The sequence below is a fragment of the Patiria miniata genome, unplaced genomic scaffold (genome assembly GCF_015706575.1).
Source record: "Patiria miniata isolate m_02_andy unplaced genomic scaffold, ASM1570657v1 HiC_scaffold_5, whole genome shotgun sequence".
NCBI classification, from domain to species: domain Eukaryota; kingdom Metazoa; phylum Echinodermata; class Asteroidea; order Valvatida; family Asterinidae; genus Patiria; species Patiria miniata.
In genome coordinates, this window is record NW_024037072.1 from 25100512 (window position 1) to 25123223 (window position 22712).

The 22712-nt window shown below is 39.1% G+C and overlaps 1 protein-coding gene across 2 annotated transcripts in view; it reads right to left on the reverse strand.

Annotated features, from left to right (window-relative positions):
* LOC119741196 (dipeptidyl peptidase 3-like) overlaps nt 1-22712 on the reverse strand; it is a 48847-nt gene that overhangs the window by 1451 nt on the left and 24684 nt on the right. For both annotated transcript variants that reach the window (XM_038216919.1, XM_038216920.1), the window contains exons 12-16: nt 11144-11299; nt 9682-9806; nt 7719-7839; nt 6610-6789; nt 3924-4089 (exon numbers count right to left, since the gene is read on the reverse strand). In XM_038216919.1, the coding sequence (XP_038072847.1) occupies nt 3924-4089; nt 6610-6789; nt 7719-7839; nt 9682-9806; nt 11144-11299 (748 nt within the window). The remainder of the gene's footprint in view (nt 1-3923; nt 4090-6609; nt 6790-7718; nt 7840-9681; nt 9807-11143; nt 11300-22712) is intronic.

The following is a 22712-nucleotide window of genomic DNA, read 5'->3' on the forward strand; positions in this document are numbered from 1 at the left end:
CGCAATTTTTTAAAATAAATAGCCATTTATTCCGGGTTTGCTTTACACCCGTAAACCGGGGTTGACGACTTCTGACAATTGCCCAGCCATTAACAAAGATATTGACAATAATAGCATTGACCGGTAAGCTCAGTTGGTAGAGCGCTCAGGTCTGTTGTTCAGAAGTATGGGTTCAAGTCCTACTCCAGTCAATTTGTTTTCCCGTCAACCTTATATCATAAAACAAGATGAGGCAAGCCCAGTAAAAGTGGTCCAAGAACCCACCAAAACTCTATTCAATTGATTCAGAATAGATCAACTCTTAAATTCAGTGCATATGTTAGCCTTGGTCAAGGCATTCGATGATAGATTCCGATGATCAAAGGTTGGCCACGAACAACAGTAGCCGTACGCTATGTACTCACATCAGGCCCGGATCCAGGACAGGAATTTTTTAGACGGGGGGCACACTGTTGTAAAAAAAAAAAATCATTTGCTCCGAAAATTAATGCGAGCGCGGAGCGCGAAGCCCTAACGGCGTGGGGTCCGGGGCCCGCTTAAGGGCCCCGGGAAATTTTGGATTCTAGATGCTCTGTGGTGCAATCTGAGGCGATTCCTGGCTCCTTTCGACTGAATTAGTTCAGCAAAAGTTTTTAAGATAAGGATTTTTTAAAAACATACTCTTACTTTTACAAACTATTTTCCTCTTTATATTTTCTTGCTTTTATTTTTGAAAAGGAATTGTATTGACTTCGTTTTGTTAACTGTTGCAACGATGCGTTGTGACATTTGCTCCGAGGACTAATGCGAGGGTGGATCACGCCTGTCTTACCACGTGGGGTCCGGGGCCCGCTTAAGGGCCCCAGAAAATTGGAATTTCAGATGCTGTGTGGTGTATTCTGAGGGGACTCCTGGCCCCTTTTTCCCAGTTATTTGAGCAAAATGTTTTAAGATTACGAGGATATTTTTCATTGGTTTTATAATATACTCTTTCGTTTACAAGCCTTTTATTTTTGTCTGTTTTTCACTTGTATTCCAAATATTTTTGTCTGCATAGTTATTTCCGTGCTTATTTTTGAAAAGGAATCGTATCTTGCAGTGATGAGTATAGGGCATCTGCCCGAAGACCAATGCGTAGCGCGAACATCTTTCGGCGTGGGGTCCGGGGCCCGCTTAAGGGCCCCGGGAAATTTTGGATTCTACATGCTCTGTGGTGCGATCTGAGGCGATTCCTGGCTCCTCTTCCCCAGAGTTATTTGACTAAATTTGTTTAAAGATTATAAGATTTTTTCATTGATTAAAATTACTCTTGCTTTTTACAAGCCTTCTCAGTTTCTTCTGTTCTTCACTTGATACCATGTATTTTCGTCTGCATGTCTTCGTGCAATATATTTTGAAAAAGGAATTGTAAAAACTTAGTTTGGTAGCTGGTGTAAGGATGCTTTCTATTAAATGTTCTGTTTGAAGTTGAAATTTTCAGTTATATCAACAAGAACAAACCACTTGAACATGTTAATCGAATTCAAGTTTAAAATTAGTGTAATTTAATCAAACTTAAACAGAGGAGCAATTAGCCTCCATTGTAACTTCACAGCTCAGTTTTATCTCATGACTACAGAAATTAATCAAACGTCATCCAAGTTTCTCCCTCTTTTTTTGCATAATGTAAAATGCCCAAACATTTTAAAGAAATGTTCTTTTAATTCAGTCCAGTTTTAATTTCAAGAATAGGGCATATTACACGTGCATGTATTTGTAAATATACCATCGGCAGATAGGTGGAGCGGCAAGACAAATTGTGTGAGACATTGCGGACATATAATTGACATTGGGTCTTTCGGCGCCATGGTACAATTTTGAAGGAGTATTCGTCATTTAGTTATGTAAAAAAACATTGCAGTAAATAATGGTTGACAATAACGTTGAGAGGTACACATCGGGAATAGGTGTATACCTCCCGGCTGGGACACGGATGCCGGCCCGCGTCGCCACCGGCGAACTACGATCAAATTTACGTCGCTTGCAATTCAAAGAGCAACACACTTGCGTTTCGTCTAGCTTGCAAGAGCATGTCTTGAGTGCTGATTGTTTTTGTCCTAAGAACAAACAGATCTCTTTTATGTACCAAAATTATCAGATTTGTATTTTCTGCAACGCCTAGTAACGTCAAAACCCAACTTTTGGATCTCAACTTTCTTCGTTAAAAAAATGTTTTATTGACGGATCCATGACCTTCAGGGGTGTTTCAATTTTTTCAGGGTTTTACATCGTTTCTCGAATAAAGTCTTTACGAATGATGACGTGACGTTGAAGAAGTCAATTTAAAACAAGGACATGTTTTGGACTCCGTGAAAAAGTATAATTTGTAATTCAAAAGCGCGTGGAACTGCTGGCAAATTGTTCTTACTAAAACACACCCTTGACCAATGGTGTGGTCCAAAGAGCAATGCACAACGTGTGTTTGAGCTGCATGTTCGTAGAGAATAAATCGTGTACATGTACGTTCTTACGAATCGGTTTAATAACGGTATATGCAGGGTGGGATCGCGGTTTATTTCGAAGCTTCTCGAGTTGAGTACGCAATGTTTGCAGGCTCAAGTTTAATATCGGTATTTTGTCAGTAAGGAGGTTCCCTCCTCTCCTCCTTTTCTGTCACCTCCCCCTCTTTTTCCCCCTTCTATTTTTTTTTGGGACTCAAATTTGACGGGGGGCACGTGCCCCCGCGGCCCACCCCTGGATCCGGGCCTGCACATGTACAGCGCGAACTGCAGCGACCTCACGCGGCTAGGCTACAACATGCAAATCAGCTGGTGCTGAACACCTTGGAACATCTGTAAGCCTTGGCTTATAACATTTTTTTTGTCGCTGGATTTCCAGCGACGACCCGGTATGCGAATAAAGATGAGATTATCATTCAGTACGTGTGGCTACATTCCCTATAAACAAGTTTGAAGTCCGCAGACCAAAAAGAACTCGACATAAATCCAGGGACAAAATTACAAAAATTGCCCAAGAAACAGATAAGCCGTGGCCCACAGGTGTTCCAAGGCATTCGTTCAGCCCCACCTGATTTGCTTATCTAGCCTAGCCATGTGAGGTTGCTCTTCGCGCTTCGTACAGTACGTGTGATTGCATAGCGCGTGGCTACTGTTTTGTTGGTGGCCGACCACCGATCATTGGACTCTATCGACGAACACCTTGACCAAGGCTATGCATATGTGTAACTCTTAAAATCTATAAAAAAAATCTTAGGGTTAACGGCAAGTCTTTAACCCAAGTTGCACTGGGTAAAATGTAGCAGTCCTAATTCCATTTTTTCTATAACCTCGGTTGAAGCACACAATTTTTTTTTAAATAGCCATTTATTCCGGGTTCGCTTTACACCCGTAAACCGGGGTTGACGACTTCTGACAAGTGCCGAGCCATTAACAAAGATATTGACAAATAGCATTGACCGGTAAGCTCAGTTGGTAGAGCACTCAGGTCTCTTCTTCAGGAGTATCGGTTCAATTCCCACTCCATTCAATTTGTTTTCCCGTCAACCTTATATCATAAAACAAGATGAGCAGTAAAAGTGGTCCCAGAACCCACCAAAAATCTATTCAATTAATTCAGAATAGACCGATCCATAATAAGCCCCACACTATAATATTCTGAACAATCACAGCCGTGATTAAATGTCCGATGTGCGTCCACAAAAGTCTGACCTGCGTGCACATGCGCATGACGCGAGCTGCTGGAACATGCAGTATGGCATTAGAGAGGTTGGTTGCCCACATGCGCATGGGCGGGGCAGTACCGGTGATCATAAACGAAGACACTGCGCGGCTCACAAGTGACGGTCAGTGAGAAAGGTACAAAGAAGGCACGTACTACTCGGCTAGCCCTCTGGGACCAGCAAAAACAGCCCCGACTGAGAAGTCACCAACTCCTGTCCCACTTACCTGCATCTGTAGTGGTGTTGACCTGCACGAACATCCTGCGGGGCAGTTTCCTCGACAAGACCACCTGCCTTAGAGACAGGAATTGCTCCGCCGTGTCGTCGTTGACTGCCGAGTAGCCATCGTACATTGCCCTAGCACTGTCATAGTCGCCAGTAGATTTGAAGACCTGAAAGCATGGAATAAAACTGTAATGTACTTCCTTTTTGATTCCCCAAGTATAGACGCTTTGAAATCAGCAGCCATCTTAGCGGATTATTTTGCTATTATTTTATCTATTTATTTTATTTATTTAACTCTTATTTGAAGTGGAATCCACTGGTCTCCCATGGGGCCCAGTAAAGAGAAGACATCATGCAGAAATTACAGTTCTAGATGTGGGAGGAAAACCCCAGAAGAATATTTTGAGGAAAACCCACAGGGCAGGGACAGATAGAAAACCCAATCCACATATTGGTCCAGACATAACCCGGGTGACAGCGGTGGAAGGCGAGGAAAGTCCCTCCATGCCAACCTGACTCTCTAGGGGTTACAATGAATGCACGTCTGGGGTGCAACTCGTGCACATCCCTGTTGGACACACCTAAAATATGGCTGATACATGCTGAAATATCTGGTCGCTTGTACAGTATAGAAATAAAGCTGTTTTTCTGAGGTAATATAGAATGATTGAGGACAACGAACATGTTGAATGAGTCAGGAATATATGCATGAATGGACACACAGCAAATATTTGCAAAAAGAAACTGGATTCAGAGTCAGTCTCAATTGCCAGACCTTTTGCAAATACTTGGACACTTTCAGCACACTTTTTTTATCGAAAAACTATTATCTCTCTCCATAAGAAAAAGCCTGTGTAGTTATGAAGGCTTGATTCTTACTTCATACCAATGCAGATCAATCTCGGCTAACTTTTCCCAGGACTCATAGTAAGGCAGGAGATCGTACATTCACTGTTACAGCAGCTAAGGAGTGGAATGAACTTCCCTCCTATATTAAATCTGCTCCATCAGTGGATGTGTTTAAGAAGATCCTCAAAACATACCTCTTTCCCAATTGATGTATTATTGTTGTTTTGTTTGTATAATGTTTAATGATTTGTTATTATATTGCTCATTACTACTGTAATCGCTGTGATATAGTTATACTATGAATAGCGTACCTAAATGCATAATAATAATAATAATAATAATAATACCAACTTATATTTTGGAAGACCTGCTGGACTCAATGACGAGAAAACAAAAGAGTCCCATCGCAATGAAACAAGACAGTGGTGGCCATGGTCAGTGACTCTGATGGAATTTTACATCAGCGGTGATGAGGAAATTTTAATATTGGGTTAGGCCCTTCAACAAGGGGAAAAATGCAACATTAAGCAGGAACTTGAAGTTGAATCCTGAGGTACCCCATAAAACTTGTAAAAACCTGGAGGTATTCTCCCTTTACAAAACTTAATCTGAAAATGTTTGGCAAAACATATTAACCCAATAGCACTCATACTGTATTAGGCCAAAAAAAATAATAAGTCGGTCTCTGGTCGGCGCGCGCGTCGATTTTAATCATGGGCGTCAATCTTTTTTTTCCCCAAAATGTTCCGCGGTAGCTCCAACAGCGCCCTCTATTTCCGCACCTCCTCAATTTTTTTTACCAAAGAGCACCAAGGAATGGGAAATTGCACCAAGGCAAATGATCGAAAGCACCAAGGCAAATTATGGAGGACACCAATGTACATGAGGACACCAAAAAAGCGAAGTAGTACCCCACCTTGTCTGTACAATCCAAGCTTGAAGAAGAAAAAAAAAAAGCCGCATGGCCGCGTCAATTCCGGAACTTTGGTCTGACCAGAGACCGAATATTTTTTGGGGGGGGCCTTACATAGCCGGTACATATTATTATTCCTGATAAACCACAGAGAGCTTAGGCAATTTAGGGTGGTACAATTTGGGGTGAACGCTCGTTAGGACAATCATTTTGGAACTCTGCTTTTATATATTACTAGCCGGATGCCACACTTCGCGTAGCTAGTCAGTGCGCCCTCAATTGACGTGTCTTAGAGAAGGGGTTCATTATACAGTCAGGGGTGTGTTTTGGCAGTCATAACCAAGAATTGGTTCAGTGGTTTCTTGTCGGTGAATTTCTTCGGCAATTTTGATTGGGTTAGAATTACGCGTGATCATGTAGAACTCAAATCCCCAAAACAATTAACCAAAGAGAAACCACCGAACCAATTCTTGGTTATGACCGCCAAAACGCACCCCAGGTTTGGGTGGCATCCCACTAGCTGGTCAGTGCGCCCTCAATTGACATATCTTTGAGAAGGGGTTCATTATACAGAGTGTTTTCATTGATGTAATGTTGTAATATTTAACTATTCAAAGTCTGAAAGAAAAAAAAAATGCCAAAAAAAGCAGAACAAAACAATTTATAAATCACTTTTTGACGTGCCAACCGTGGCTTTAGAGGACAGTGAAATCAGAGTATATATACCATTTAAGGACCTGCATACAATAGCCAAGCCCCTCCACTGACCCTTGCATTTTGTGCTTCCGCACATGTATTCCAAAGGATTTTTTACAAAAAAAAGTGACACACAGACATCAGACATCCATCATACAGACAAACAGACAGACAGCGTAGGATTTTTTGATACAGGATGTGGAATTTCTGGGAAGGATATTGAGAATACCTGGAGTTTCCTGAGGAACTTCTCTATGGCTTCTTTGCCACCCGTCTCTATCTTCTGCCTGTCTAGTAGTACGGTTGCGTCGGGCCGTCCATCCTCACCGGTGTCCCGTTCAATGGTGACCAGCCCCTTGCCGGCCTCTAGTAGCACCCGCAGGATGACGTAGCGAGCTTGCATGTGAGCCTGTAGAAACAGCATTGGTTTCCATGGACAATAACAAGTTATTGCTAGCCCTCTTGCCAGATTTGGCAAAAAGTGACGAAGAAGGTAAAGCCCAGCGACTATTACCTGATTACTAAAAGATTACTGTCCAAGCTCTTTCATAGTTTCATCCCCAAAATTTGATGTTTTGAAAACATTATATTTTTTGTAAGCAAAACAAAAAAGTAACTTATTTTTTGAATGAAATACATGTACCAACTGAAAAATCAGCCCCAATGTAGTTGTGGAACAATTTCTGTACAAACATCGATTTTATTTTGGGGTCTACATTTTGTAACAATAATTGTGTTCTTTCCAGGCAGACTGGTTCCCATGCAACCTGATTTTATCAACCCGATATTAGGCCAAAAAAAAAAGTCTCCGGTTTCTGGTATGGAGCTTGCCCAAAAAGTGGTGCGGCGACGCGGCTTTTTTTTTTTTTTACCTGATTTTTTTGCTTCAAATGTCGGCTGATGACTGCAAATGGTGCCCGACTAAACTTAGTGCAAATATATGGGAGTCCAGAGAGGCCACATAAAGCTTATTCTCGACCATAACCCTATCTAAAAACACGTTAAAATTGTGCAGCAGCAGGATTCCAGTCAAACCAGTGCGTTTGGCGGTTTTGAGACATCATCTTTCATTGAAAAAAAACTTTTCATTTTGCCGATGCGCATGGCTACGGCGACGCGCGCGCATACCAGAAACCGGAGACTTTTTTTTTTGGGCCTTATCAATGATCTTTCTCAAAAAAGAGTTTTTTAGAATCTATCTTGTAGCTGTGTTTAGTCTGCGTTTCAACACTGATATCATTATGATAATTTTAATCAATTGTTACAAGCATGATCCAAGTTGTAACCTTATTATCCCCTCTGATAAAGTTGATAATTTCATTGATTTAATTCACACACCTGCCGCCAAGTCCGAGTCTCTGGCGTATAGAACTCCAGTGCTAGGAGCCCGGCCCGGACCATATTCAGCCAGTTGATGTAGAAAATGTCTTCAGCTGCACTGCCTTCATGGCCGAAGATTCTGTAAAAAAAACAAAAGTTCAACAATTCAAGCACTTCACAACGCAGAAAAGCTGCTATTGGAGAATCAGATCACAGTGCACTGTGGTGTGAAGTCAACATCCATGTGTAGCAGCAGCGTATCCAGCTTTTGATGTCAGAGGGGGCAACCGCACATCTGCACAGAAATGTAGACATGTTTTTTTTCTCCGGACACTTGCCCTCTTAAAATAAAAAAGCAGGGGGGGGGGGGGAGGGGCTAGTATCCATCTTCCAAATGGGGGCGCTCTTCAAAACTGACCATTATTATGCATACTACATATGGACATTATCACGGCGCATTGTAATGGTTGTTGAGTGGGTTTTCTTTGGTGGAATTGATGTCAGAAGAACTCTTTATACATTTATTTAAATCGTTGCTGACAAAAAAAAATTGTCAAAAGAAATCAAAGCAAAGTGCCCCCCCCCCCCTTCGAAACGCCACTGATGTGTAGACACAAAAAATACTCACTTTTCACAAGGGCAATAAGGAAGTGTAGGTGTTAAGGGCAAATCGAATCAGTTGCTTTTTTTCCCCCATTTTTTTTTCATTTGAAAGCAACAAAATTGCTCACAATCTTAAAGGGAATATACAACATTTGCAACGTCGAAAAATAAAACTACCAAGTCTTTATGAAATACCTTACTAGGATGTTGGTAAATGACAGTCTAAAACATCCTGTAAAATTATGGCACCTGGTGTGAAGTCGTTTTCAAGAAAATGGTATTTTTCAACTACTGCTCCAAATTTACCCCTTTTTTTCAGTCCAAATTTTGTTTGCTATTGGTTACATGTTCATTAACGGGTGCAGGCCAGCTAGACTGGTTCCCTTACCTTACAATTTTCCTGCATCTAATTGATCCATTTTATCTTTAGTGGAGTCAGGGAACCAGACCACTTGAACATTTTTGCTTTTCTTGGTTTTTTCAGCATTTTCGAACACATAACTTCAAACATGTTAGTGTAACAATATTTGATCTATTATTCTAACCCCCGAATAGTTCATTTCTAAAACTTACAGAAAAAGCCAATGATGTACATTCCCTTTAAGAAGGGTGTGAAACAACTAACTTATTGACGTTTCAGCTCGGTGGATACTATACATTTTGAGAAAACAGAGAAAACTTAGGCACAATTTTTGGGGTCTTTTAACTGGATTCCATTGCTGACACATGTAAACAAATTGTGTCTGCATGCACACTTTCTTAAAACCACCTTCAATGATTACTTTCTTCCAAATGAAACCATTTCAGGTAAATTTTTCGCAGGGTATTTAATACCGGTCCTATCTTCACTTTGAATTTTGAATTTGCTGAAATCAAGCCACTGCTGTTTATAAATGGATAGTGGAAATATATATACGCCTATATTTATTTATTTATTTGTCTTGGTTGTTTTCCTTCAAAGACTGAAGGAAAACAAAGAGATTTTTTCAAAACTTTTCTTGGTTTCACAATGTCCGTGATGGGACCAGGATGTACCAATTAAAAACTTATCTCATGTTCATGTAAATGAAGTAAACTTACAAAGTTTTTTTTTTATTATCTTATATCAAATACAAATTCATTATGTTCTGTTTATGATTTCACTTTAGAAGTCCATGAGAATCATTCAAGTAAAAAAATACAGCACTACACTTTTCTCATGTTTTTTCCGTGCCTTTTTGTCACATACCTGAGCTTATAGCTACCCCCCCCCCAAAAAAAAATCATGCTCAACTTAAAAATATAAGAACTTCCAATTCAGATGCGTGTATTTCAGCTCTGAACCAATCGTGCCAAAATAAATAATCTAACAGAATGTAGCATTAACTATCAGACTTACTTGAGTATATCCCTGCTGAGACAGAGATAGAGCCCAACGCACTCAGCGCGACATTCTTCATAGGATGAGCCGATGACTGGAAACTTACTGTCATAGGTGTCACTTGACAGATACCAGCTCTTGATCTGATTGGTCAAATATGAATTAGTCCATGTTTAAAGCCCTAGATGCAATTACATTGCGCTGCTTAACAGTTAGCAGAAAAGTTGTGCTTACTATAGCAGAAAATTGTGCTAACCTTAAAGATATAGTCCATCATTTGTAATTTGTGCATTTTGTTCGTTTGAAGCAACAAAAGTGTTCAAAATCTAATGAAGGATACTGAACAACTAACTTGATGAAATTTCAGCTCAGCTTCAGCTGTTTATTCCGAGAAAAACAGCATTCTAGGATCTCTATTTCAAATCAAAAGTTGCTGAATCATGTATTGAATCATGTTTTGAATTGTTTGCAACCGCGCGTGCCTGTGCGTCGTGCCAATGCTTGCGCGCGCTGCGCCGAATAACAAAACGAACTACTAATTTAAATTTTCCTACGGTGCGTTGGAAAGGCCTTCTTTCGTTGATTACTTCAAAATGATAGCTTGCCAGAAAGATTAATTTCACAGGGAGCTTAGTCCACTTACTATCTTTCAACCAAGTATGTTTTTCAACAATAATACGCCAGTTACTTTTCCGGATGGCTGCAAATGATGGACTATAGCTTTAAGCACTATTTCATGGCGTGGATGTGCAAACAGTTGCGCGCATGGGGATTTCCATTCTTGTGTCACTTAAAGTTAAGCAAATTTGGACTTGTGATTGGACTTAAGATTGGCCTTGTGATTGGCTTGTGATGGGCTTGTGATTGAACTTGTGATTGGGCTTGTGATTGGACTTGCGATTGGGCTTGTGATTGGACTTTTGATTGACTTGTGATTAGTTTTGTGATTGGACTTGTGATTGGTTTTGTGATTGGACTTGTGTGATTTGGCTTGTGATTGGGCTTGCAATGAGTTAGTGATTTAGACTTTTGATTATGTAGGCTTGTGATTTGAATTGTGATCGGGATTGTGATTTGACTTTTGATTGGGCTTGTGATTTGACTTTTGATTGGGCTTGTGATTTGACTTGTGATTGGGCTTGTGATTGGGCTTGTGATTGGGCTTGTGATTTGACTTTTGATTGGGCTTGTGATTTGACTTGGATTGGGCTTGTGATTGGACTTGTGATTGGGCATGTGTCTGGGCTTGTGTTTGGGCTTGTGATTTTACTTTTGAGTTCACATCGGATTGGATTGGATTGGATTGGATTGGACAAATGACTACAACTCCCCAACATGAGATAATGTGGTAGCATACATGTACATGTATAGCACAAAGACCCCGTTTCATAGATCTGCTAAATGATTAGATCTCTGCTGACTGTATACAGGTTTCATTTCAGAGCAGACACAGCTATTTTGCGTATGTTCCCTTACTGACCTTCTCTCCTGTTTCTGCGTGTTTGACATTCTCAATGTCAAAGTTGAAGTTTTGTTTCTCATCCTGAATGAAGAGCTTGCCACTACCGTGACCTAGAAGCTCATGTAAGCCAACCTGCACCTCGAAGGAGGGTCCCTTTAGATTGCTGTACAGCTCCTATAAACAAACAAAAACAAAACAAACATACAAACAATTAGAAAAGAACCATGGGGCATGTGTGTACCATCATGCTATGGGTTCAGCCTTCACACTGCCCACAAAATGAAGGGATTTCTGAAGAATCAAATCTCCTCAATCCCAGCCAAAAATTGCTGTTTCAAAACTTTCCCAATCCCATACTGAAATTCTTCATAATTCCAGGCTGAGTTGTTGAAGTCAGCACATTCAGAGATTAAAGTAGGGTGCTCCATGAGTGCCATCCACTTATTTCTATACTGAGATAATTTATCACGCCATGTTGACATATAACGGAGAGTAAGGCGACTTAATCACATAAATTATCTCGTCAAGTCGACTCCCCGAAGCCGAGATGACGACTTGTCGAGATGCATTATCTAGGCAAGTGGACTTCCCGAAGTCAAGATGACGACTTGTCAAGATGAATTATCTAGCCAAGTTGACCTCCAGAAGTCGAGATGACGACTTGCCGGGATAAATCATCTTGCCAAGTCGACTTAACGAATTCTAGATGACGACTTGTCGAGATGAATTATTTTGAGTTTCACCTCGAAAATTAAATTTGCTTTTCAATTGCTCTTTTTCTAGCAATTATAAAACTTATTCACTTTTGAATGAGACATCGGTCTCAATATCACTGAGACGTTATTCTGATGTCATCAAGTATGAAATTACAAGCGATTCTAGATCCAAAATCGACCTAAATTGTTAATACTTAGGGGTCAGTTCGGAGCAGAGGTTACTGATGAGGCTACCGTGTATACAACCATGCATGCGCTGCTCAGCCGATACTGATTCACAAGACTTTCTACCGGCTCCTCCATACAGCGCGAGTCAAAAAGAAAGTGACTGAATTTGAAAATATTTTTAAAATATTTGGCCTGCTCCATTTCATAACTGGAGCGCGCCATTTAAAACCACTTTTTAAAGCTGTATAAAGGCCTGCAAAAATAAACAAGCAAATTTATTTGTTGCAGGACATTATATTCCTTTTAATTTCATTCAAAAAAAGAAAATACACATTTTGAAAAAAAGCACATATATACCAACTTTTACCTTTCAAATTACAAAATTTTACAATCATGCGCTGCATGTTCGTCAAGCTTTCCAACAGCTTCTCCATAGATGATTAATTGCCATGCCCTTTGCAGCAAAGCAACAATACCTATTCATTGAAAACAACTCTAATGACATCATTAATCATCCTTCTTTGTATCGCTTCATGTGTAGAAAGGAAATAGACGAGTGGACTTTTTTGCATGTTTTATGAACATCAACAAAAGAGACACAACAGCCTGTGTGCGCCACATTTTGATGACATTTTCGGTGTCGGGTATTAGTTTCTAGCAATGCTATTCAATAATTTAGATATATCAAGTCAGTTTGTGAAATTAATTTACACGTTTCAAAATGTATACACAAACGTATTCACATTCAATATACCTGGTTAGTGAATGACAGTCTAAAGCAAACTGTACAATCATGGCACCTGTTGTGCTGACAATTTCAAGAAAAGTGGTATTTTTTTTATTAATTTCCACCACTGGTCGGCCAGCATCTTCCGGCTTATTAGTTGCTAATGTTGCTTTACACCATGGCGGTTCTACAGGGGCTAGGCCCCCCCCCCAAAAAAAGTCCAGAAAAAAAAAAAATTGCACTAGCAAATTTAAGAATGTGACATACATGCGAATGGTCTCCCCCTAAATAAATAGTCGTGAGAAGGGTGCATTTGTACACTTTCATTTAATATAGTATGCCTGATTGTAGGATTTTATCAGCGGTCCCCATTGAAAGTATTGCACGAGCTCTTTCCCCCCCCCCCCCCCCCCCTATTGATTTTCGGAGGCCTAACATTGCCTAATTGTCCGGAGAAAATAACCAGTCTACATTGCAGCACGCCTACCTGAAAAAAAATTCTGGATCCACCCTGCTAGCCCCACCCCCCCCCCCCAAAAAAAATATAGGCTCTAGAACCGCGCATGGCTTTACGGTCTGTTGACTATACGCCTACATGAAATATGATCTGACTGTTGGTGACGAGCCTATGTATAAGTTATGGGAGGGATAGTGGATTAAAGAGGTTGTGGAATGCTCGAAGACATTTCCGTCATTTTTTGGGTTTATGTAGCCTAAGGTGTGATGAAATAAAAACGACTATTGTTTCTGTCATGAAATGAGTACAAAGGGTACTTTTGAGTTTTGAGAGCTATTTTTCAGGTCCTGTTTCGACCCGAACGTGCAATTTGTGTAAAAGTCCTCGTTGCGGGCAGCAAACAAAACACAGTAAATCGTGACGTAATAAACAGGACTCGTTTATGCAACTCTGCATCGGGAGTCCTGTTTATTACGTCACGATTTACTGTGTTTTGTTTGCTGCCCGCAACGACGACTTTTACACAAATTGCACGCTCGGGTAGAAACAGGCATGACAGGACTTGAAAAACAGCTCTCAAAAGTACCTTTTGTACTCATTTTATGACAGAAACAATACTCGTTTTTATTTCATCACACCTTAGGCTACATATACCCGAAAAATGACGGAAATGTCTTCGAGCATTCCACAAGCTCTTTAAATTACTCTGTTACTAATTAAACTGTAAAAGAGTTGACCTTCAGACCAGGTAATTTGTCAATTTTCTAGAAATGTGTACATATATACGGTAATTGACATTTGATGGATGGATGGCTTCGAAAAGCCAACCCAACCACTCCCCTGGATCTGAATGGGGAACATTACCTGCGCTGAGCTGAGCTGAGCTGCAGGACTCACGAATTGCACTCATTATTTAAAGATGCACGTGTACAGCGTGTGACCACTGAGCTAGGAACACAACGCTGATGAAATAACTTTATGCTTCAGCAATTTTCTCATAAGGAGAACAAACAAAAAATTGTTTTTCAGCGCCGTGAAATTGTACTGAGTGAAGGAGACTGTCTCATTCCGTAACTATTATATTTGTTTTTGATAGGTTTTCCCGGCCAATTTCCGAATTTTTCTGATCATTTTCATTATTTGCCTTCAATTTCGCGTGATTTTGACACATGGGTCATTCCACGAAGTTGAGATACAAAGTGTGACATTGGGGTCAAATTTTCAAATTGCTCGTACAAGTTTTGTTTATGCATTTTTTGATAGCCCATACATTGTGGTTTAACAATTCATTCAAATTTAAGTCACATGATTTTGGAAAGTTGGTAAATTTGTGCACGATACATATTTACATATAATGACTATGGAGAAGTTGTGGATGTAACCGGATGCCACGTCCTGTTACATCCAAACCTTGTTTTGTTCATAATTAATACTTCAAAATACTTCAAATTCACACCAAACTTGATTTTATCATCAAATAGCTTCATTTAATAATATCCATACTTATATACTTTTAAAGACTGATAAAATTGTTATTTCCAACAACAAAAAATAATGGTTGTGGATGTAACATGTGGGAAACCACTACCGGTACATCACAATGTGGTATTCTTCACCTCGATATGAATGGAACTAAATGTTGTTTGTGTTTAGAAATGTTGTCCCCAAATCTCTGTTTCAAGGGCAATTTGCAGATTGCAGGTCATGATTTTCATACTTATTTTAGGCATGACCATGTCAACCAGTTGTGGATGTAACACGGGACACCATGTGCCCACAGGCATAAGATTTTCTTCATATTTGGCCAAAACGTTTATTTGCATAGACTACAATCACATTATTTTACAAATACCAGTTCAATCATGAGATATTGGGATCAATCCGACCAAAATTGCTGCAAAAAGAAAACTTTGCACAAGCCAGTTGTGGATGTAACATAATATGAAACACGGAACATATGTTACATCCACAACCCAATTGTGCATGCCATTTTGGCAAAACATTTTAACATCTGATATTTATTTTTTTCAATAGAAAGGGCACATCTTCTCGCTATAATCTGTGTAAAACTCAACTCCAGCCCACTTGTTTTCTTTTCAAAATGAGTTATTTTTGAACTATAGGTTTCTTTGTCACACTTTTTCCTCATTTTTTTTTAAATATCATCGAGCGTGGTATCATTTAAAAGCTCATCTTATAGCCTTATTGTCAAATGACATTTGTTTTTGAAATAACAGTTCCATAACTAAGAAAAAACTGTTTTATAATCAGACCTCAGGAAATTATGGCCTGTTCCTCAACTTCATGGAATGACCTACCGGTATATCAGATCAAATTGGGGTTTCTTTTCCATTGTTGGGGCATTTAATTTCAATTGTTGGCACTCAAGATTTTGTTCCTAATGTTCGTTTTCGTTTTGGGGCATTCTATTTCGTTTTGGTGCACTCAAGACTTAATTTGCAGCATTCATACATTAGGTTTTTGACATGCGGTTGACGCATTCAAATTTATAGCGAACGTCACTGGGCATATGACGTATGACCAAGTTTTTCTTTTCTTATTTGTTTATGGGCAGTCATTTCCATTGTTTGGTCATTCAAATTAATAAGATGTTTTAATTGATATTTTTGCTATTTTCCTGATTCACCTATCGATCTCTTGACATGTGAGACAAAGTGGTGTAATCAGGGGGTGGGAGTGCAGAGTGGAAGATTGCAATGGGCTAGACTTTTTAAAAGCGTAAACGGGAAGCTGATAGGAGCGAAATCGGGACAGCGAAATCGGCCTGTCAGAAAAATCGTACATCCTTCTGGAAATTTGCAGGGATGAACAGCGAAAATGTCCATTACTGTTTACTTTTAACAGTGCCCTCTAACTGAAGATGGTGCAAACCACCCTCTCCCCCGGTTTTTACAAGAATACAAAATGCAGGGATTTCCTAAAAGAAGCTTGAACAAATGTGAAAAATGAATGCCCAATCAACCCCTTACTGCTGGTTCAGACGCAATTGAATGAACAATACGTCACTTTCAATTTGAATACATCTTTTACAGGGACGAGTGAAGCTAAAAGACGATAGATTGCTCGGATAGTTGAATGATTCTTTTTGATTGTCGAATGACCATCTGCATGATCTTTCAATTTCAATCTGAACTGAATGAGCCAGGCGTTAAATTGAATGAAAACTTGGAGAAAACTGGCCAGGAAAACCTATATTTAAGTAACTTGATACAGCCCCGCTTTGAGTGTAGAAGAGGAGAAGTGGAGTTAATTACTCTCTGTGACTTTCTCAGAACAGGTTATTTTTCAATTTTCTAGAAATGTGTATATATAGTTGACATTTGATGGATGGTTGGCTTTTAAAAGCCAACCCAACCACTCCCCTGGATCTGAATCTGAACATTACCTGCGCTGAGCTGAGCTGAGCTGAGCTGCAGGCCTCACGAATTGCACTCATTATCTAAAGATGCACATGTACAGCGGTTTCTGTGACAAAGCCACGCTGATGAAATAACTTTATGCTTCAGCAATTTTCTCATAAGGAGAACAAAAAAAATGTTAAGCAGCGCCATGGAATTGTACCGAGTGAAGGAGACTTATTCTGTAACTCTTATATTTGTTTATAATAGGTTTTTTGACCAATTTCCAAATTTGTTCGATCATTTTCATTATTTTGCCATTCAATTGTGCGTGATTTTGACACATCGGATTAGATTGGGGTTTCTTTTGTCATAGTTGGGGCATTCAATTTCAATTTTTTTGGCACTCAAGATTTTGTTCCTCATGTTCGTTTTCGTTTTGGGGCATTCTATTTCATTTTAGTTTTGACATCTTTTGACGGTTGACGCATTCAAATTAGCGAACGTCGCTGGGCATATGGCGTATGACCACATTTTTCTTTTGTTATTCAATTATTGGCAGTCATTTTCATCGTTTGGTCATTCAAATTAATAAGATGTTTTAATTGATATTTTTCCTATTTTCTTCTGAGGTCCATTTTTTTTTCAAAATCTTTAAAAAAATTTTTTTTTAATTTTACTTGTTTTCCATGATTTCATTTTTACAATAACTGTACAAGCGTTCAGTTGAGTTTCTACATGTAGTTCTCTATTTGCTTTTTTTTTTTTACCAATTTCATTATCAAACTTTAAAATTAACAAATCGATACTCAATGTTCTCCATGATTTTATGATAACAGGCTCAGACGTCAACTTTTCGTTCTTTACTATTAAATTGTTCTGGTTCTTTATTCTTCAATTTCACAACACATGCAGGTGCAGAGTTCAGATTGTAGTTCTCTTTTGTTTCCTCTGAATAAAATTTAGGTGCTACATGTAAGTTGATTATCTAATTCAATACTGTTCAATTTCCACAACGAATACAAATTTATATTTCTCTACTCTTCCATATTACACATGTTTAGGAAATTTAAAGGGTATAGAGCTGTTGTTTTTTTCAAAAATGTCAGCCAAATGTTCCATCTCCACAACGAAAAATGTATACAGATGACAAACTTAGCCTTTTTTTGATCCACTTCCACCACATAAATTTACAGGTGCAAAGTTGGTTTTCTAGTCATAGTGTACATGTATCAATTGATCCACTCTCACGACAAAATTCAATGGAGTACAGTTGATTTCTCAAGATCTATTGTTTCACTTCCACAACGCAATTTGAAGGTGCAGAGCTGATGTGCTGTACATATTCTATATATCTGTTTCTTACACACAACAAAAGTCAATGGTGGGCAGCTGATTTTCCAATGTACAATGATGAACTTCCAAAACTTATTTTAATATTGCCAAGTTTCTTTTCTAGAAACTTCTCTTTTGTTCCATCTTCACAATGAATATAGTTATCTACTGTCCTATCTCTACAACAAAGCTTAATGGTGCACGTTCGATATTTTCAAATCTATTTCTTTCAAAAAACAATTTCACAGCTGTGATGATCTACAAAGTTATCAACTTGGTTGCCATGCAGTATTTGCAGGCAGATGGGAGTTTTTCCCTTTTTTTTTTAACAAGTTTTTGCCCATGCCTTAATCACCAATTGATGCCTTATACTTTTATGTTTAAATTGCACCAGTGCATGTGTTTTCCTTCGTGTAAATATTTCCAAAGTATTAGGAATAATGTTCCCACAGTCTGATCCACCAATGCACTTTTCGTTTTGAAGTTTACTTTGCTTCAACTTTATTTTATTATATGTAATGTGTGCAGGGCCCCAATGGAAAACCAGTTTTAACCGTTGAGATACTCTGGGTATTAAATGCTATAATGAAATAAATAAATTTAAAGGTGCAGATTTGATTTTCTAGTTCTCTGTTGTTTCATCTCAACAAAAAGTGCAGGCACAGATTTCTACAACGCGTCCCAAAATACCCGCAACATTTTTTTTGCGGGGCTCTAGCATCGCCGTGGAAACACATACCGCCATTATTTTTATATAATTTTAAAGCGTGGAATCTGACATTTATTCCAGGTAAAGTATTGGTTTGATTTTCACAAGGGTTTTAAAATGATTCGTGTTCAAATAAAGGGGTGTCAAAATCAAACATGCGCATTTTTTCTAATGTGGAAATGGTTCATGTTCATGATATGACGATCCTGTTGCCTTTAACTTTCTGTGTTTTCTATTCTTTTCGATTCACGTAGGCTACACCTTAAATTAATTTACAATATTGTTGTTTTTTTCAGTTCAATTTTGAAATTCATGTGCAAGTATGTACCTATTCAAAAAGCACGCTCAAAGTGTGACTCGAGTTTGCATCTGATGTACCGCATTATCGATTTTCCTTGAAATCGGTAAAGTTTGTTTTGGACATGCCTTATTTGGACACGAATAATTTTAAAACTCTTTTAAATATCAAACCAATACTCACCAGGGATAAAGTTCAGATTCCAAGCTTTAAAATGGTATAAAAAGAACGGTGGTACGTGTTTCCGTGCTGACGCTACAGCCTCGCAAAAAAGTTGCAGATATTTTGGGATGCGCTGTGCTGTCCAGCCTCCATCACAAAAATATACAAACTCAGAGTTGATGTGTGTTGATGATATTGTCTCTAGAGCTTCTTGTAGGCACCCTGTGCATCCTCAAAAAGGCCAAGATTCCTTGATCAATCTGACATATTGTTGGCTTGTAAATGTTACATTAGACCCATTCTAGAATATGCAAGTCAAGTCTGGCATACCTCAATAACCTTGAAGCAAAGTAACGAAATAGCACAAGTGCAGAAGCGGGCTTGCCGCATTATTCTGGGTCATGAATATGTTAAATATGATGATGCCATCGAGAGGTTAAAAATCACCACGCTAGATATCAGGCGCCAAAGCCTTCTGTACAAATCTGGAAAAAAGCTCATGTCTTCGACAAAATTTTGAGATATGCTGCCTCCAGATAAAATAAATTGTAAAGATTTGCGGTCGAGTGGAAGTCATGCCCTGGTAATCCCAAAATGTTGCACTGAAAGATATAGAAATTCAGCAATCCCCTCACTAGCAATTTTGAAGTAATTATGTATCTGATGTTATTCCAGATATTACTGAATGTGTTTTATTATTTTAACCAAATTCCTTATTCACTTAAATATCCTAATACCATCCCTCTTACCCCCCCCCCCCCCATTTTCCCAGCCAAACCTTTTTCCTAGTCCCCCCCTCCCCCACATTCCCTTAATATATTTTTAAGTACATGTTCTGATTTTAGCTTTTAGGATCATTGCACCATGTTGATTTTGTTTTAACTTTAACCCTAACCCCCTAGGCCCTTGTTGCTTACAACCATCCTCAATCCTCCAAAATCCTCCAAAATTTTCAAAAATTTTGCAACTCCGCCTACATTTTTCAAAATTGTCAGACAGTCCTGCCTCAAAATGCATTCATCCTCAATCCTCCAAAATCCTCCTCATCCCAAAACTTTGCACTCGTGTTTAAATGAAGGATAACCAACGCCAAATCCTTCAAAATCATCAGACAGTCCTGCCTCAAAATGCATTCATCCTCAATCCTCCAAAATCCTCTTGTGCTTCAATCACCATTCATCCTCAATCCTCCAAAATCCTCATGTGCTTCAATCACCATTCATCCTCAATCCTCCAGAATCCTCATATTATTCAATCACCATTCATCCTCAATCCTCTAGAATCCTCCAAAACCGCCAGGAGGATTTTGGAGGAGTGAGGTGGGTTAGGGTTTTAATGTTTTTTAACTATTGTAAAATGACCGTAATTCAGCCCTTGGGCTGTCATGAGTCTTTTTAATGAAATAAACTTGAATAATAATAATAATAATTTTCTAGAACTTTCTCGTTGATTCCATCTCCACAATGAATATAAATGTACAAGTGCAAACACATCTTTCTACTGTTTGACTGCTACCAATAAAATGTACAGTTGCGAAGTTGATTTTGTAGTTATCTCTTATTCTATCTCCACAGCAAAGTTTAATGGTGCACATTTGATATTTACAAATCTATTGTTTCACTTTCAAAACACAATTTCAAAGATGTGCTGATCTACGAAGTTATAAAGTTGGTTGCCTCAGATCGAGCTTGCAGTCGGATGGGAAATTTTACCGTTTTTTTTTTTAAATGGATTTTTGCAGGGTCTTTGATTAAGCCCATGCCTTAATCACCAATTGATGCCTTGTACTTTTATGTTTAAAATGCACCAGTGTATATACGCTTTCCTTTGTGTAAATATTTCCAAAGTACACGTACATATTAATATTCCTAGTCTGTTCCACCAATACACTTTTCCCATTGAATTTTCCTTTGCTTCAACTTCAACTACTTTCTAATTTGCAATGTGTAGGGGCCCCAAATGGAAACCAGTTTAAACTGTTGAGGGATATCCTGGGTATCGAATCGTCACCGTTTTGACGAAGTGATGAATCCGTCCAAAACCGAAATTTTCTGAAATCTGAGATTTTTGGATATTCTAACATTTTATGATGTCCTCTACATGATAACCAAATTTCGAGACACAACATTCCATCCTTTGTTAATCACGCTAATTACACAAAGTACTGAAAGTGCTCAACACTAAGTTTTTCTCCATTGTCACCTAGTCTCATTGATTTTACACGTGTGCTATATTTAGAAATATGAAGCCTCCACGATTTGCGTTATGAGGAAGTGACGAACCTGCGTTCCAAAATGTATACATTTTATATATGCGCACGCTGTGTACAAACATATGCCTCGTTTTTGTGAAGAAGTAGATTTTCCTTTTTGACGAAGCGCCGGATATCTTGACTAATTAATATCTTCTAATTAATCACGAGTATCAGTATTGAGCAATCTTGAGAATCAAGCATCCCGATCTATCTCACCTCAAATCAAAATGAAAGCTAAGTAAAGCAGCTGCTCAGGCTAAAGATATCTTGCAGACTGCATGGATCCTGTCGGCGCAGTCAAAATCATGCAATCCTCTGTCATTACCACTGTTAACTGCACTGTACATTCCTCCGCAGTCCTGTCCTCTATAATCATTGGGCTGGTCCCAATCCCAATTCCTTTCGCTGACCTCCACCTGTCCCTACATGCACACCCATGTTCCCTCGGTGTCGAGATCAGTGCAATCCAACCAGGCTGAGCTCGCGTCTGGGATCATCGATGCCACAAAGTCTTGTTCTTTCATGGAGCGCAGCGCGTCCAGCACGGCGTTCACCTTGCCGCACTCAGCTCTGGACCACTGAACTGTGGAATTGGTCACCAAGAAGCAGGAGTTGCCCAACTGACACCTGGGGGAAAGGCAGTCAGGCCCCAGAGATCTGCATCGAGCTGTGACTCGAGGAATGACAAAACAGCTCAAAGCAGCCAGGATGATGGAAACTGTAGAATGCATGTTGGTTGCTAGAGAATGATGACGGTTGCTAACAAGAGAACAAGTATCTCAGGTCCAACTGACTTATCCTGTGTTTCACTATTGGGACTAAAATGGCAATAAATGCATGTGGCTGTCCAGTATCCAAGTCAACTAGAGAACTACGGTGATGAAACACCACACAAGATCTGGATGAGAGACCAGGCAAGGTATGTATCTTAAAAAAAAAAAATGGACATCAAGCAATATGAAAATCTCATTTGATGTCTGGCTCAGCACTGTTGCCAAGCAACTTCTTTTGTATACAATTCAAGAAGAAGTTGCATAGGAGAGCAACAAAGAACCACTGGTGTTACTATGGTTACTGCTAATCTGGTTCCTGCTAATATGGTTAATGCTATTATGTATTACTGCTGGTACATTTACATGTACATGTAACTCTATCTGTCTAGATAGAGAAATAAGAATGTAAACAGCACTAAAGCATGGTTCCTTTGATTTCAGATAGGCATGCCAGCCTGCGTTATATATCAAAAACAGATAATTATATTTGTAGGCTTTATTTGATCAATCAAGAATTGCCAATGTATGAATATAAACATACAAGTGCAAACACATCTTTGTATTGTTTCACTGCTACCAATTAAATGTACAGTTGTGAAGTTGCTTTTCTAGGTATCTACTGCTCTACA